The 18,010-nt window shown below is 39.6% G+C and overlaps 1 protein-coding gene across 5 annotated transcripts in view; it reads left to right on the top strand.

Moving 5' to 3' along the window:
* Positions 1–18,010, top strand: part of nectin1b (nectin cell adhesion molecule 1b) — a 188,885-nt gene that overhangs the window by 135,715 nt on the left and 35,160 nt on the right. For 4 of the 5 annotated variants that reach the window (XM_069182913.1, XM_069182917.1, XM_069182914.1 and 1 more), the window contains exons 6-7: positions 5,805–5,952; positions 8,874–8,919. In XM_069182913.1, coding sequence (XP_069039014.1) covers positions 5,805–5,952; positions 8,874–8,919 — 194 coding nt within the window. The remainder of the gene's footprint in view (positions 1–5,804; positions 5,953–8,873; positions 8,920–18,010) is intronic. The other variant, XM_015337741.2, reaches the window with a different exon arrangement.

Genomic DNA, 18,010 nt, shown 5'->3' on the forward strand with positions numbered 1-18,010 from the left:
GCTCCTCTTCAGCCAACCACAAGCAGACAAGAGTCCTTCTCCTGGGCACGGCCGACAGTGTTGGTTCCAGCCTTTTTCTCTCTTCCATCCCAGTTTTAGCTGCACAGTTTGTTATGGAGTGACTCCTGGGCAGGGTTAACACTGCCAAAGGATTTCTGTTGATTTTGCAGGTTTTTTTCTAGTTTCTCTTGATGTTTTGGGGGGTTTTAAGCGGTTCCCTGCAAAAGAGTTCTGACTTTGGGCATGGATACACGTGGGGAACAGAAAGAGATGTCTATTAAGAAATGAATAAGACAGAATTCTGTTTTAATGGAAGTTGCCCACTCTGAGATCAATGGCCCTACACTCTCTAGAATTAATAGAATTCGCTCTCTCTCAGTTCCCCGACAATACATTCTCCAGATTTAATTTAATCTGCTGGCACTCAGATTCTCCCAGTAATATGTTCTCTAGAACTAATTGAATTTGCTAACGCTATGGTCCTGAGCACTACATTCTTAGGGCAGTATTGATTTCTCAGGGATCTGAGGTCACTAGAACTGAATTTCCTTAAGCACACCATCTCTTGAGACAGCTGTGCGATTCTTAAAATATCTCTGTTGCAGGACAGTGCTGTCTCCCAGAGCTCACCAGTTCGGAGTGATCATTTTAATTCTGCCATGCAGGCAACACAGACCCCTTGCCCCATCTCTCTGTTTCTAGAGTTGTTTTGCATGGCTTTTTATCGCATTATAATTATGTGTGTAACTACAGAGGGCCAAATTAGCTGGCCTTTAAGTTTAATTAGAGTATGAACATAGGGCACACTTAATCCTGTGAAAGATTTTCTTTAAACAATACGTCCTGGGGATATTTTGTTGAAACCCAACATTCTGTGTCACTTGTGTTTTCCCCCTCTTGAGCCAACTCTGTCTTTGTGTCGGACAGCAGGATATGATAGAGAGGCAGTGGTGGGTGATAGCCATTCCTCAGTGTGGACGCAAAGCTTTTTATGCTGGACCGTCCCAAGTGTTATTTTCTCGACATGTTTGTTTCTGCACACAAAGACGGATACTCTCAACGCCAGCTCCTTTAAAGGGGATCTGTCGTCGTTGATTTTTTTTTAGGTTCACGGTGACGAGACTTTCAGCCTGACCTCAGCTCACATTTACCTGTCAGATAAAAGAGGATGTCAACCTGCCTCTTTTGAGACACACTTATAACTGACTAAAGTCATAAGCATAACAAAGAGACCGCATTAAAACAGTAAAGGTGATAAGACTGAATTGTAGTCACTCATCTTAAGTAATTAGTTGTTAACATCAGTTTAGTGATGTGGTCTATTTATAAGAGCTACAGTACAGTTATGCTTTAGGACTAAAGTTTTTAGATTATATACAATTTACTGATGGCTTTGGAATTCCTGTTTTGACATTTTATCCTTTTTACAGTTATATAATTTATAATTATAAATAATTTATAATTAATAATAATTTATCATTTTACAGTTGTTGAAATTTCTGTATTATAATGAAGTGTTTGATAGCAAAGGTCAGTGTGATCATTGCTATTTTAGAAATAGCAATTATTATTGCTTGTAATTAATTATATTTATTCTCATTGTCAAGTAATGGTTTACTGATGAACATGACTTAAAAATAGAGTTTTAAAAATGATTAAGACGTAATCATTATTTTCCTTTTAAAAGTTCATCTGGACAAAATGCAAACCACACTATTCCTTTAATATAGATTTTGAATATAAAGTGGATCGAAGATATTTCTACATTTATAGATTTCCTAAGGAATATAAACACCTCCTTGACCTTAGAAATGATTAAAATAGCCCCATTCTTCATTTATTTGGAAATGACAGCATTAAAAATGTTATGATCAGCTTTAATTTATGATCGACTTCTGAGCTGTGGCTTCAGCGTGCCGATCTTCGTATGTGCAGTGAATCTTGTGGGGAGTGGGAAGCTCACCCAGCCGCAGAGTGAGTTATTGAGAAGAGAAGTCAGTGCTCAGACTGTTGAGTGAACTGCTGGGAGGAAGACCTTGCCTGTCGGTGCCGGAGATGGACAGCCAGGCTAGAATTGAGACAGTGGGGGGCCTTGTCAAGCAGTCAACAAGTCAGGCTTGTTAACACCTGCAAACATACCAGCACTCAGCTTTTGTAACCCATGCCGTGATAGCATTCAGTCTAATTTGTTTCACAATTCCCGGGCCTGAAAGAGTTTTAAGCAACAACAGGACGATGGCTGTAAAAGGGGGGGACACTGGGCTAAAAAGGCAGGTATATAGTTGATGTTCTTTGTAAGCAAAATGCATTTCCGTCACAGTAAATCAGAAAAGCATTTCATTTAGAACAATCTGGTGGAACAATACAGATACACATTGTAGTGGATATGCACAGGGGCACAATTCAGCATTTGTATATTCCTTCCTCGTCTTTAATTTAGAAATGCAAATATAAACACATCATTTATAGAGTACTTTTGATATAGACAGAGAACAGAACAATGAACATGAGTTCAACTGAGAGTGGGTGTCCATTTGGTCACAGAAGGCAGTGTGGGAATGTTTCTGTGGTGAAGCCCGTATTCTCAGATCGCACCCCACGCCCAGACATGCAACATTGCCCTCTTGCCAGAGCTCTGCTGCCAGTTCTCATTTCCCAAGACAATGGGAGACTTGTCATTGGTGAGCTGCTCAGCCACAAGAAGGGAAGAAGGGAAATTCAGCAACAGCTGCAGAAGTGTCCCTCCTAAAGTTAGGAATTCATGACATGCCAAGTTGTGGACCACAATGACCTCATCCACACACAGCTGCTTGTTTCTCTGTGATGAAGCCAGGAAGAGTTGTGGGATCGTCTGGGAGAAGCATGCGTCTGTGATTGGGTGTCTGTGTTAGTATACTGGATATCCTGTCTTTGTATGTGAGTTGCTGTATGTGTATCTGTGTTTTTACAGAGATTACTGGGTTTGCATTCAGAAGTGTGTCTGTACGCAGAGCTGTCTGCTGACAGTGTCTTGGTTTGTGTTTATGCATTGGTTTTTCTATCATTTTATCTGTGTTGCTGTTAACCACAGATTATGACTAGGTTGAATACTGTAATTAAGAGGAAATGTATATCACCTTCAAAGGTTCCTTTTTGTAAGATTGAAATAATTACCACTTGAAAGAGCTGGTTAATAAAACGTAGATCGTTGATTATGGGGCATGTCTAGTTCCATTTCACAAAAGGCTCCCTTTTACATCAGGTAAGAGGTTTGTAGTGATAAGATAATAGAAACCAGAGGCAGATTTTTATCCATATCATTTTCAAAATGGAAAGAAGTGGAATGGGGATGGACAATACTGTAATCAGACAGAACAAAAACATACAGTAGCTGTCATTCCAGGAAATGGGGTAAAAAGAGAAGAGACTAAATTGTATGAGAAGCACAGCATTTTTGCCCAGGCAGAGAGACAGAATTGTGAGGTCCACTTTCAAGTTATTTATAAAGGGAGTATAGATTAGCTTTACTCACTAAGTCTACTATGTCTGTATTATTTTTCAGCCTCTTTTCTCTTTCTCCCAGTGTCTAGACTCTCATTAGTTCCCTACCCATTCTTTTTATGAGAATCGCATCTCCTGATCTTTGTACCCAGTCAGCGTTTGATGTGTTTTTAAAAATCTTGTTTGTTTTGCTAGACTCCGTGGTGTGAATGTCTATGGATTTATCATTTTTGCATGTCTGTTGCTCTGAATCATTTATTATGTGTAGAGCTTGAGTGAATGAGATACTTCCTACTCATGCCCTGCTTTCCAACATGTAGTCCTTGATATAACAGTTGTGTATTCATGTACATGATATAACAGTTGTCTATTCTTCATTCCTGTTCTGATTAATTAAATATAAAAAGTCACTTAAGCCTGGAAACATTTATTTAAAAAATTAACCTTTGGAATTAAGAAGATTTCCCTAGGCATTTTCTCTGAATTCAGAAAGAGACAGCTACAGTATATAACCCTGTACCTGCCAGGAGTGAATGAGGATCTGTGCACATTTTCCACTAAAACCTGCATTGTCAAGCCATCTGTCACCTTGCATTCTGTTTCCTAACACAAGCACTGCGATGACGTGGCTCTCGCTGGGAAGAACACGAGCTGTCGGGTACCTGCCTGGGAAGCACCAGGAGATGTTGTCACACGTCATGCGAAGGAATGAATTGGCTTCTCAAACCTACCTGTGCTCTCAGGGGCACTCAACAACAGGAACTTCACTGGAGCCACTTTTATCTACAGTAGCACAGAAGCTTGAGCCATTTCAGCTTTCACAGACTGAAGGTTATGGTGGGCTCTTGTGTAAGCCAGCAGGATCTGGATATTTCAGACCTGTCAACTTATTATGAGTAATGTTGCATAGATGGGCATCTGTTGACTATGTTGCTTTTGTGGTTGGATAGTACAACATTAGGCATGCTGCTTTCATCTTTAGCTGCAAGACAATAAAGCTCTCAACACCTGAATTGAACCATACTACTATACAATGGGGCCCTTTTGTGTTGTCTTGTGTCATAAAATAGCTACTGTAACACATCTTATTGCTATCTATTGGCAGCTCTGTTCCCAATAGTACACAAAAGTCAGCAGGCTGTGCCGAGGGGAAGAAACAACAACATGCTATAACAATCACACACCACAGTCTTCAGGCAGAGAAGTGAGTTAATTCAAAAGGGAGAAAAAAGACAATTACATCTGGTAGTTTTGTGGAAGTCCTTCACTTCAAATCGGTTTGTTGCATTGAATACTTGAAGGTTCAATCTCTTGGTTGAGATTTGGTTCTGTGCAAACTGTGTGGCCAGTACACTGAAAGGGGCCCGTCACAGGCAAGATGTTTATATTCTATTTCCGAGGTGGCAAACCAAGGGTTTTTTATACTGAAAGGACCTCAGAACGTCTGCACAGGGTGTATGTTTTGGCACTTTTTTGTTAAGAAAAGATTCCACTTATTATTGAAGCTTTTTTTCTCTTCAAAATTCTCAGATGATATTTTGTTGCTGCCAAGCTTCCAAGACATCCACAATAAATAGTTTGTTTTATTTAAAAGTTTTCTATCCTTTCAACTAGGCAAGCTGGGATGTGAAAAATGTCCACATCACAGGTGCTAGAGAGCTACTGTACAGATCTTCAAAGCTCTGAATTGCTTCAATCCTAATTAGTTCAGCTTAACATGAAATTCAGTCACTAAATAAAGACCTGCAAAACCTATCCATTGTTGAATTAAGGTGGAGAGCACGGCTGAAAATGTTATTGGTTGCAAAAAATGGAAACATAAATGCTTTTAAGTAACTGTATAAAAATTCACAGTGTGCATTTTACAATTGAGCTACTGTTGTTGAGCTACTAAATGTTTAATTTGTAACTTTTGTGTGCACTGTGGCACATGAAGCTAAAGGAGAATATCTTCACATGATTTATAGATAACCGTCAGTGCACAGTGAATGTTACGTTTTGCCTTTTTGGTGCAAGATTTCGCTTTTTTATAAAACCCCAAAGCACCGCCAAGTTAATAGACTGGTGAGACAAATGACAGCCCTGCAAGTAGGGGTCCTGTTCTCAAGGCAAATGTAATCCAAATGTAATAGCTTGCGAACAAACCGTTGAAATAGGGGCACAGTGGGAACACTAATTGTGTGTTTACAACAGGGGTGAAGTAGAAAAAAGGCAGCTTTTGTGTGAGTGATATTTCTTCTAGCTGGAGGAACGCGGTGTTGCTCTGACACGTTAGGAGCGGTGAGCCTGTGTGTCGCTCACATCCTTTCTCTGTCTTTTTCCAGACAAGCCCCTGCCGCAGGGAGCCCCTGGGGGCATGATCGGGATTCTGGGAGGGGTGGTGGCCGCTGGCCTCATTATTGGCGTGGCAGTGACCGTCTTTGTGGTGTATCGGCGCCAGCAGAAGACCCGCACCGAGACCGACAATGATCTGTGAGTACCGCTGACCCAGGAGTACAGGCTTTGTTCTGCCTTTCCAGCACACGCACAAAGAGAGATAAAAGTTCCCACATCCCACTGGTCTCGAAATAAAATCGCTTCAGCGACTCACTCAAAGCGAGTAGACATATCTGATGCAGGAAGGAGCAGTGTCGGTGTTTAATGGCTAAAGTGACTTCTGGTTTTCATTTTATCTCTTTATCAAAATCATTTTTTGAATAGGAAATTGCCTACTTCAATCTGAGTCAGTTTCTAATAGGCTGATTGCTGCCTCTATATTGGGTGTGTGCCCTGTGGCGGACTGGAGCTCCATCCGTGGATGAGCTCTGATATTTCTATAAGGGTAGGCATGCTAACCACTGCCCCTGGACCAGCTGCAGGAGGGCAGAGGTCACAACCTGGATGTAATATATTTCATTGTCCTGAAAAAGACATTTTGTGAAAATACTGTACATTCAAGAGCATCCTTTAAACAACTGTCAGTGAGACATTTAATACATTTAAGTTTTAAAGTGTGCACCTGATTTCTGTAAACAAACTTTCCTGCACTAGGGGCTCTCTATATCATATGTTGCTGGACATGATCCAGCAAGGCAGTGCATAACTTTTACTGCAACAGCCCACCTGAATACACCGATTTGTATTCTCATGGTACTATATAATGCATATACAGTACATATAGTATATCCTCCAATAAATTGTCTTTAAAAAAGGCTTGCCTCAGGAGATTTCATTGACAGACACTCTACTGTCCATACAGTACACATGCATGTATTTCATCTGCTAGAAAGTATCACCAGATTCCCAAAGTCCCTGCGAGCATTTTTGTATTTTTTTTTATAGAGTAACTCAGTTTTTGCCATGTATATTGTCCCCTTCCCTGGGGACGAATAAAGTATTTTGAATTGAATTCTCATAAGCTGGGAAATCACCCAGAAAGGAACTTCAAGATGAGTAGTAATTAAGGCAGAATTTACATGAGGTTTACACACTTCTTTGGATAGGTTTGACTGAGCTGCCCTCCCAGGCCATAACTGTACACTACAGAGTGAAGAGAACAAGGCATGAGATGAGCCTTTCTGGGTCACCTTTTTGCCAGCCATTTGGAATGGGCGAAAGTACTTAATGTACTATTGGAAAAGTGAGTTTAAGAAACCAGTCCATCCACTGTAAGTGCAGTAAAATAAAACCGCAGAGATTTCCAGACACCATTTTCGCAAATGCCTCATGTGCCATTTCCTTTGAAAATTGGAAATACAGTGATTATAGTTCTTGCGCAGCGTACCTGCAGTTATTCCTGACAAATGTGTTTTTTTTCCCTTTTTTGTCCTTTGCTTTCAGCATGTGTAATCCAAGGTCACACATATTTATTGGCTTGGTTTTAGGATGCTGTTTCTTGTTCCTGGCGAAAAAGGAATGACTTACTTGTTGAACGTGCATTTTTATGTTACTCCCTGGGAATATTATAGGAAAATATTAAGGAGAGATGAACATTGCTGGGTCTCAAAGGCCAAGATTTCATGGTTTCAGTAAACCAAACTACCTGAACAGTTAATTTACTTATTTGGACCACATTTTCCAAGCCTAATGTGCATGAATTGATTAGATAAGAGCATTGTCCACGTTCTCCAGTCACACGGAAACTGCTGTTTGATGGTGATTTTTTGAGAGGTGTGTTGAAGTTTCATTTAGTCCAGGCTCAAACTGAATCTAAAACCTACCGCCCACTTTCATCAAACTCTGAAAAGCAATCCTGAATGGAATTTGCTACAGGAGTGTAAATTGAAGTTTTGATTTAGTTAAGACTCGGACAACCTGCTGTATAGTAGCCTTTTAGGAATGCAGCCATTTATCTCAAAATAGCTAGGCTGCTCTTTGTCAGAGAAAGGCTCCGTCAAAGCCTTGCTCCATAATTGAATTCCTTGAGGACCTTCTGGTTTCCTTTCAGACTAATTAACAAGTACTTAATCACCATCATTATTTTGGAAAGTCAATACATTTAACAAACTCATCTTATATTTCAAAATATTTAGCAGGTCCTTGAATCAGGTAAATCTTTAAACCAATTGAAAAAGCGCTCAAAAATCCTAATAAAAAATTAACTGACAAGTCAAAAAAGAAAAGTTTTAAAACCAAAAGACAGGTGAATTCGATGCTTACAAGAGCTAGAATCTGTGTCCCCTGACTGACAACTTGGGAATCAATTTACATATCCCTGTGTTAAGGTCTAAAGATTTTGAAAAGCCTGAGAGGCCTGTGCTGATGATTCACTGAAGAAAAGTCTAGAGCAGAAAGTTCTAGAAAAGCGACAGTTCTTTCCTCAGATCAATTATTTTGTTTTCAACAAAACCGTGATTTAATTACAATCAGAAGCAATGGTTAATGGTGAGAATGGTTTAAAAGTCCACTGTTATTCTACATTACAATTTCTTTGTGGGTAGATACCTACCATTTTGTGGGCACAGTTAGAGCTCTCTCTTGACATGGGAAAACTAAAACACCAGCAAGGCCTGCTCTCTTTATTGTTGGTTTTTTACTTTCTTTTGCGTTCCTTGACAGTTTGCTTTTTCCATCCAGAGATAATGGTGCTACGAGTTACACTAGTGAAGTGAAAGCTGCAGAATAATAAACCTTAAACTCTTTTCCATTCCACTGAAAGTTTATGGACATCCATTTCCACCCTTTTCCGTTTCTCTGGTCAAAGACTATAATTACTACACTAGAAGTCTCAACCATAAGACCAGAATATACAGCCATCATCATTCTAATGGCCATGCTTGCATGAGAAATGAAGTTGCTTCTCTGTCTGATTCAGTCACACAGCCTTTCTTTCTTTGTACTCTTCTCAGTTTTTCTCTGTATCTCTCTCACTCTTCTGCAAAAATAACAGACTTCTGTCTCCTGCTTTCTCCCAGCATTGCTGATAGTTGTGTGCCCCAAGACAAACCAGGCTCTCCTACAAGGAAAGTACAAGAACCTCCCCTAAAACATACCTCTACCCTTTCTGCTCCCCTCAGTGGTGTCTTTGTGTAGGCTGATTGCAGCATGCCTCCAACAGAAGCTCGTGCAAACTCAGTACATTCTCTTAAACAAAAAAGATCAAACACTGTGCAGCATGTTAAGTTATTTTACAGACAATGATGCTTAAAATCTCAAAAGGTTCTTATTTAGAGGTCTTTTGTTGGTTGTTGAAAATACTATTATACTGTGTATAAGAAAACTGTATGAAATAAAATGAAAAATAACCTTAAAACCTTGTTAGCATGCAAAGACTCAACAGCTCATTTTTGTTTTATCATGTTAAAAGACCACAAAAGGCTGTATGCTTAGTCCATTAAACAAATAATATTTTTTTCCCAATTCAATGTACAATTTAAAAAAGGTTCAGAGTATTAGTTTCAATCTGGGTTAATCACATTTTAATTCAATATGGCCTTCCGTGAACCAACTACCTTGAAAAATAACACACAGCAGAGCATCAGTAAAACTCAACATTTCTCTTTAATTTCTGTTTCAAATTTGTAGTCAAAGTGCTATAAAACTGCTTCCCTGCACTCCCCCAGTCCCTGCCCTGCTTGCAGTGTGCATCTGCTTGTCCAGTGTGCATGCCCAAGGCTGTCTTATTCTTGTTGTTATTGTAGACTCTGTTGGTTGTGAACTGACATGGAGAACATGTAACACTGTGGAAATTAACAATTCCTCTATCCATAGCATATGACGAACGTTAACATGTATAGCATAGCGCTGAGCTGGGCAGGGGTTTCCAACCAGTTATTTTTCAGAAGCCATACAGGTGGTATCCTTTCTCAGAAATAACAAAAAGAACAGTTTTACCCAAAGTGTCGTGGTGTGTAAAATCAAGTCAGTAACAATTTATTTGAATGCTGATGCATAATGGCTTCACAATTCCATCATAACTGGTGTACATAACATGCATACTGTAAGATGTCATTTGTGTATATACCTGCAAAGCCATATGCATCTTTTCTCACTTTTGTTTAGCAGTTATGAAGGGATATTGAAGCTGTAAAGCAGCAACATTCAAATTAAGTGTTACTCTGCAGTCTTGTAAAGTGGACATCCCCTAACAGTGCTGACTAGACCACTTGACCTCCACTTCTGTCTCCAAACTGTTGTAATAAATAGTAACATTACGATAAGCGTCCATTTTTATTTTCTGTTTACATTAAGGGATCTTTCAAAGAGCAAAGTGGAAATTGGTCCTTCAGTCACAAAAGACTCAAAACACCTGGCATGAGGTCTTCATTCCGAAAACGACTTTTAGTTTTGGTGATTTGGATTTTAATTTTAAAAAACACTATGTCAAAAGACTGCACATTTAGTCAATGATTGTCCTTGTGAACTTTTTATATGCTGTACTGTCCTCTGCTGCCTATCCGTTATTACATGCATATTTTTATTGTTGATTTATTTGATGGTAGTCTATCTGTAGAAAATATTCATTAAGCAGAAAGGATCAAAGCTGAGCACTCTAGTGGTACAAAAAATATATCTAGGAGGCTCCTGTGATAGAAAACAGATTTAGCAGATGTGACCCGAAATTTATATTGTACAGTGTGCAGCATTTTTTTCTTCAATTAGAAATGCTAAAGAGCTTAGAAGCCAGTGGCCTCTCCCAGAGTAAATGAAGTGACCTTATTGTAATGCGCATTGTAATGATATGTCCCAGGAGTATCAAGATAACAAACCATGCTTTGCGGATTGGAAAATCAAAGATTATTGACTATGAATCGTGCATTCAATTGAACTGTTTTCAAGGCACTTAAGATCATAACAACAGTTACCAACAAGAGGAGGCTACTGAACCCTTCTTGCACATTTGATTGATAGTAGCTTAAAGATCTCAGACAGGGCTTAGATGCTGTAGTCCTTGCAACTTGCAGCCCTTTCAGCCTGGTCCATTGTAAAACTTTTATACAACCAGTTGCTTAATTGCCATATTTTTACTACTCATGATGAATTACATTCGTAAGAACTGGTTGCAGCAAAACTGTGACATGAACAGAAGTGAAGGGACCATGATTTGGGTGGGCCAGTTCTAAGAATTATATCCACCCATTTCTTAAAGGTTCCCCATCTCAAATTCCAACTTTCTTATCTGTGTCTTTGACGAAAGGTCTAAAACTCCCTAAAGCTTAAAAGAGGACATTCATTTCAAACAAAGGTCAGAAAGCTCCTAGAGACATTTAGGTTTGTAAAGGGCCTAGATATTTTTAAAGGTTTTCTAAGGAATCTCCATAAAGAATGAAAATAAAAAGTTATTTTTTTCAATATTTCATTTCATTTAGGTCATTATTAGTAGCATGCAGTATAGTTACAGAGTGAGAACTTGCTCAGTCACACCAGATCAAGATAAACAGTGTTCCATGATCTGCAATTAATTGTTGTGAACAAATTATTTATTTTGTTGCCCTTTCAAAAATAAGACAAACGGGTGCAATGATTGCTGGTTCCATTTGAGTTTGTCTTGCTTTGGAGAGACTTCCACGTAAATAATTGAAAACAAACACATTCTGTAGCATTTGTCTTTCAGAAGTATGCAAGCATTTTATGGCCAACCGCTCAAGAAAGAAAGAAACTCACATTGTAGTGATCAAGGTTTTACTGGATATCCATCAGGCATTAGTGTGATTTAGTGACTAATCATACAGGTAAATGCTCATGTATCTATTTAAGCTTCTGCTTTGTTTTTCTGCTGCACAGTTTCATGAGGACCGTGCTATATGCAGTACTCCACAACAATACCTTGTCTGTTTTGTAAATGGTTAATCCCAGTGATAATATTGCTCTGAAAAGGATGATGAAATATCGACACGTTAGCTGGTCTCTAATGATAACATATTGGGCTTGTCCAAATGGTGTGTTCAGCCAGAATTCATCTAATGTGTTCATTGTTCAGCTGCTGACTGGGACTATTAAAGATTGTGCTGAATGCCAAACAGCTAGATAGATTAAGCAACTAAAACAGTAACCTGATATGATATTGTACATCAAGAAGCAATGGAGATATTCTTAAATAAATGTAATTGACAGTGTGGCACCAGAGACATCAGATAAACCTTTCGCTGATCTCAGAGTTGTCCCTTGACCTAAATTAGCTGTGGGTGAAGCAGAACAAACTTTCAAATCCTGTCTGTATTCCAGTTTCTACTGAGTAAATCAGTGAGCACAGGTGGTCAAAACTAGGACAAATTGATTGAACTTCTCTTGTTTGCTCTACACGAGGTGCCCCAAGTGTCTGGTGGGGTATCCCCTTTTGAATGACTGCATCTCTGAGTCTAATTTTCTCAGCGATTCAGGAGTAACAACACACCTGAACAGCAGTGGATCCCAGCTTTGAGCGTTCCCTCTGGGAGAGAAATGGTGTTACTCCTCATTTCTTCCTCCAAGCTCTTGAGGTCTGCAGATCAAGTGATGCTTGAGGGACGTGGATTATGAGGTTTGAGGAACTGACCAGCACAACAACAGCAACAAATCCATCATATTGTTGAAGGTGTGGCAAGAAGAGGATTGTGGGACAACTCCTGCAGCCCCCTTGTCAGGGACAGACTAGGCTCACTGCTGCCCCTTGTGACCATGTGAACTTTTCTCTTTGATCAATAATATTTACTCAGTAGAGTCCCCTGTCTAGGATGACACATCAGGGGAAGACAATCAGTGCACAGTGAGGTTTGAAGAACTTTGGAAATGTCTTTTCCAGGGTGCACAGACTATAGCAACACATAGCACATTGCTCCTGCTGATCCAGTTTGGGTCAAATGGCTTCCTCAGAAAGCAGCTCAGACGCTGACGGCTGCAAAGCAAAATGAAAACTGACCAGCCACAGAAACTAAAAAGGACAATTTTTTTCCCTCTTTATTTTCCATCATAAATTAAATAGCAATCCTACACTCATTTTTGTTTAAAAGAATTTCACTTCTGTCATTCTCCAACCACTGACTTTAATGTTTTGATTTTGTTACATTTGCTTAGATTATCTCCTAAACTGGTGGAAAAATGTCATTTTCCTTCACAGCTGTGTTTTTAGCTCACATAACAATAGCCTAAATAGTGAGTATTTTATTGCTTTCTCAGATTCTGAGACTTTCTTTCAATGAGCATTTACCTTGAGGGGGGCAGAAAAAAGATGCTTAAACTGTCTGGAGCAAATAAACAGGCTTGTTTCTGCAAGATATTGTAACTGATGATATAAAGTGCAATAAAAGTTATTGATAGGGCCAGATGCGGTGTTGAATTTCTGCTGAGGGAAAGCTGGTGCGAAGCCAGACTTATTTATACAGGTTCCGATGGTATTTGGAAAGAAGAGCTGTGATTTCAGGACACTCAAAATTCAATCCTAAGAAAGCCTGCAGCAGAGGTACAAACACTTCATAAAGGAAACAAGAGACTGTGCTCATGTTTTCTTCATTGTCATGTGTTGAAAAGGTGTAAAGGGATGCCATACAGAAGTGTCAGATGAATAACACATGAAAACTGTGGTAAATTGAGGATTCAATGTGGTATTTTGTTTTAATCTTTACCATCAGCATATGCACAGAAAGGAGAAAACAGATATGTTCCTTTAATGCCTCAGGGTATTTCATTAACACTTTTTATTTGTGTAGTGTTTTAATCGACTGTAAATACTCATGTAAGCGTTCCCTGAATGTCTATACATCCTAGGTGTTTTCACATTATGCCTAGTAATAAACCCACAGACCAACCACACTGACTGTTTCAGATTTTTCAGAAAATTCAAAATAGTTTGAGAAAAATCAAATATTTGAAAATGAATGGTTTATAGACTAATAATCACAGTGGCACCCCCAACTCCGGTTATATACCTCCTATACAGTTATTTCAGGTTTTAAATACATCCGTTTTCTAACCACGTCATCCAATTCATCCAGTCCATTCATTCAGGGGTTGTAGTGGAGCTGGAACCTATTCTGGCAATCAATGGGCACAAGGCAGTGTCCAACCTGCACCAGACACTGACCCATCGCAGACACAACCCTTCACACTCTCACACCAGGGCCAGGTTTCCCATGAGCTAACTAAGCTCCATATGTCTTTGGACTGTGGGAAGAAACTGGAGCACCCAAAGAAAACCCACATAAACGCCACGCAGATAACACCCCAGGAACTGAACCCCAGATTTGCGAGGCAGCTATGCTCACCATGTGCCACCATGTTGCCCAGTTTTTAAATTAGTGGTCTAAAACAATTAAAAGCCACTATGACCGTTACTAGTCAATAACAGCAAAACCTTCACTGAATGATTGTATGTGAAACAGGTGCCATTGCCCTTTGAAAATGGAGAGTTATACGAGACGCCAGCAGTTAATTTTCTTCTCACGATTAGACAGGGACTGATTATTAACCCCATACTGCAATTAAAAGTATAATTTACATTTTAATTAGCAATAAGATTGTGATCAACAGAAATCAATTGAAACACCAAGGAAACGTCTCTTCAGATCTCTTCCACTGGGAGGAATCTGTGCCAACAAGGATTCTAGAAAGAAAATAAGACGCCGTGAAAGAAGGAGATGATGTTAACATGCAGAGCAAGTGACTTGTCTCTGGAATGGGATATCAGTAATAAAATATCCATCACTTATATGACCAGACTGTGTTTAGATCACCTCTTTCAGAATTAATACTAAAAAACCCACAATAACTGTCAATTCGTTTTTTCCTTTTTATTAATGCAGCATGTTAGCAGTATGAAGATCGTCACAGACAAAATATTATTGCGTACAGTTTCGTAGGGGGAGAAGGAGCTTTATTTCCGTTTCTTGTAAAAAACCCGGAACATTTCCAGGCAGGCTCAACGCAGTGCTTATTTCCTCCTCGCAGGTATCTGAAATCATCAGCTCCAAATAGCTTGAATTCCTGAGCTGCTTTAAACGCCCAGCCTCTATTGTTACGAATTGAAGTCATCTGCTTCCAGCTCTTAAACTGTCCCTGTTGAGCTTCCATAAAGGCCTGAAGAACCACAGAATCCAGGCCCAGCGTATAATAACATGTTACGTTTTGCTTCATTTATCTCTTTTCAGAGCTTGGAAACTTCAATCAGATACCCCTTGAACAAGGGCTTTCTTTTCTAAAGCTGCAGAGGGTCATTTTTTTTTTTAACCTGGTTTCTCAACTCAGCTCTTCTCCGTTCCCGGATTAGGCGTGTTGTTATTATTTATTTATTTTTTTTACTCCCCTGAACTGTCCCTGTCTTAATCTCACCCAAAAAGTCTTTTGTCGTCTGCAGTCCCACACGGACCAGGGCGAAGCCTTGTCAGAGCCCTGTGTAGCCTTATCACAGTGTACACGAGGTGTATTCAGTGCCTCTCAATGGGGGCCCTGGCTTTTCCATTCACCTTCACTTATTGCAATCGCCCATCCCCTTCTGTCCCTGTGGCCTTGATCCAGTCTGGTTACAGCCGGCGGCTGAAGAGAAGCATCGATCGGCGGCGCCGCACTTGTCATTGTCATGGTGCATGGGTGTGAGTGCGCGGGGCATTGAACACGCCCTGAGACTGGATCGGTGGCTCAGCTAATTGTATTGGTAGATAAGATGGAGGTGAACACAAGAGACATTGCAATCCTTAAGCTCTTCTTTTTTCTCTTGTCGTTGTTGTTTAAGTTATTTGGCATTCCCTTGTGGGTATAGAGTTTTTTTTTCCACTGATCTGAACACAGACCACATGGAGACGAAACAAATTACACCTCCGGGCTAAATTTAATTAACTTTTTCTTTTTCTATTGAAATCTGGCGCTGCAAAAATAAAAGGAAGCAAATCAGCATTGTCGGATGAAATTAACACATCCAAGTGCAGAACGTTTGATTTTATTTCATTAGATTAGGGCTTGTCTATGGTGAGGCAGTAGATCGAGATGAAATAGAATAAGAAGCAATTTCCAAACTCCTTATTTTTCACAATGATATATATGCCTGAACTATTAAAATATATTGCTACAGTACATAAGTAGGACAGACGAGTTGTCTGATGATTGCTGCTCTTGATCATTTGTTTGCATGAAAATACAATATGCATGCCTAGATAACCGTTTTCATATTTTATCTAATAATTGATACAGTGACTTGCATATGGATTCAGACCTTTCCTGTCATGTCCCTATTTTGTGAAATTACAAAATGATGCATAAAACATTTGGTATAGGAAATATCTTGTTTAAAAACTGAATGCTCATACTGAAGACTTTTAAAAAGAAGATAAGTTACAGTAAATACCAACATAAACTAAAGAGAAAAAAAATGAAATATGTTGATTATGTACAGTAAGTATTAAGAATAAAGAATGCAGTACTTTGTGAGGTCTTAGGCAGCAGTTGCAGCTGCAGATATTTTGGGGTAGGTCTCTGCTTGATCATCACTTATGGACTCAAATATTTCCTCAGATTTTCAATGGGATTTAAGTCAGGATGTTGACTGGACTATTTAAGGAAATTCACTGTCTTACTTTAAAGTAACCCCTATGCTGCTTTGGCCTTGTGCTTTGGATTATTGTCTTTCTGAGAGGTGAATATTCACCCCAATTTAGGATCTCCTCTGGTATTTGATTGTACCTTCCTTAAATCCTAATAAAATTTCCAGTCCTTGCTGAGCAGCAGTATCTCCAGAGCATGATGCTGCCACCACAGAGCTTCAAATTAGGGTTAGTGCTAACTGGAAGATGTGCTGTGTTCGGTCTGCACCAAACATAAGACTTCACATTTAGACAAAAAAACTCCAATTAGGTCTCATGTGTCCACAACATGTTTTGACAGGTCTTTGCAAGGTCACTTACGTGCTTGCTATGATCTCAATATGGGCTTTGAAATAGCTTATTTTTGGTAATGGCCTCCTTCTTGAAGTGTTCTGGATATTGTTGACTGATGCACATCTCAGCCCTTAAACTCTGTAGCTCTATGAAAGTTGTTGTTGGCAGCTTGCACAGTTTCATCCTTTACCACTTTATCCTCCTTGTCCAGCAGCTCTGTTTGGAGGGATGGCCTAATCAAGGAAGTGTCTGAGTGGTACCCTCCATTTCGTAATAGCTGAGTATACTGTGCTCACAGGGATATTCAACGGCTTTGATATTTTTATACCCTACTCCTGATCTGAGCTTTTCAGTGACTTTATCCCTGACTTGCTTTGAAAGCTCGTTAGTCTTCATGCTTGAGTCTTTGCTTGAAATTTACTACCTGACAAAGGAATCTTACAGAGACAAGTGTTTTTATTTGGCAATCATGTGAACCACTATTATTCCACACAGATAGAGGCCACTGAAGGTATTGTGTGTCCTGATAAGGTAATTGTGTGCATCCTGGTTAGTTGTTCTTCAGCAGGAAAGGTTTTGAATACTTAAGCACTAATTACTTTCATATTAATATTCTGTTTGCTTCGTTTTTGTTTTTTTTTTGTTCTGCATGTGTGAAGTAGTTAGTGTGCGAAGGTTGTGTATGTAACAAAATTAATTCAACATGTGACTTCAATGTGGCATTACTCCAAGTTTGAAAGCAACACAATGTGAACACTGTGCAAACATCTGAATAATTTTGCAAGGCACTGTAACTATAGTGTTATTATGTTATTTTCGCACATGTTGCTCATTCTTATGTTCTCAGCATAATAGTATAAATCCATCCATCCGTTTTCCAACTTTTATCCAATGCAGGATCACAGGGGAGCCGGCGCCTAAGCCGGCTCGCAGCAAGTACAAGGCAGGATACACTGTGGATGGGACGCCAGTCCATCGCAGGGTGCACACAGACACAAACACATGCACATTTACACCAGGGCCATTTTTCCCAGAAGCCAGTAAACCCACCAGTTTGTCTTTGGACCGTGAAAGGAAACAAGAGCACCTGCAGGAAAGCCCAAACCCGAGGAGAACAAGCAAAGCCCAAGCAGATAGCACGTCACGCAAGGACCTGAACCCAAGGCCAAAGCACTGCGGCAATGACTTGTGTTAATTGGTGGGCATTGTCAGTAAAACTTTCTTCTCCGTGGGCTTAACTGGTGAAATACAGCATTCCTCACATTTCCTGC

This window comes from Lepisosteus oculatus, chromosome 23, assembly GCF_040954835.1.
Source record: "Lepisosteus oculatus isolate fLepOcu1 chromosome 23, fLepOcu1.hap2, whole genome shotgun sequence".
NCBI classification, from domain to species: domain Eukaryota; kingdom Metazoa; phylum Chordata; class Actinopteri; order Semionotiformes; family Lepisosteidae; genus Lepisosteus; species Lepisosteus oculatus.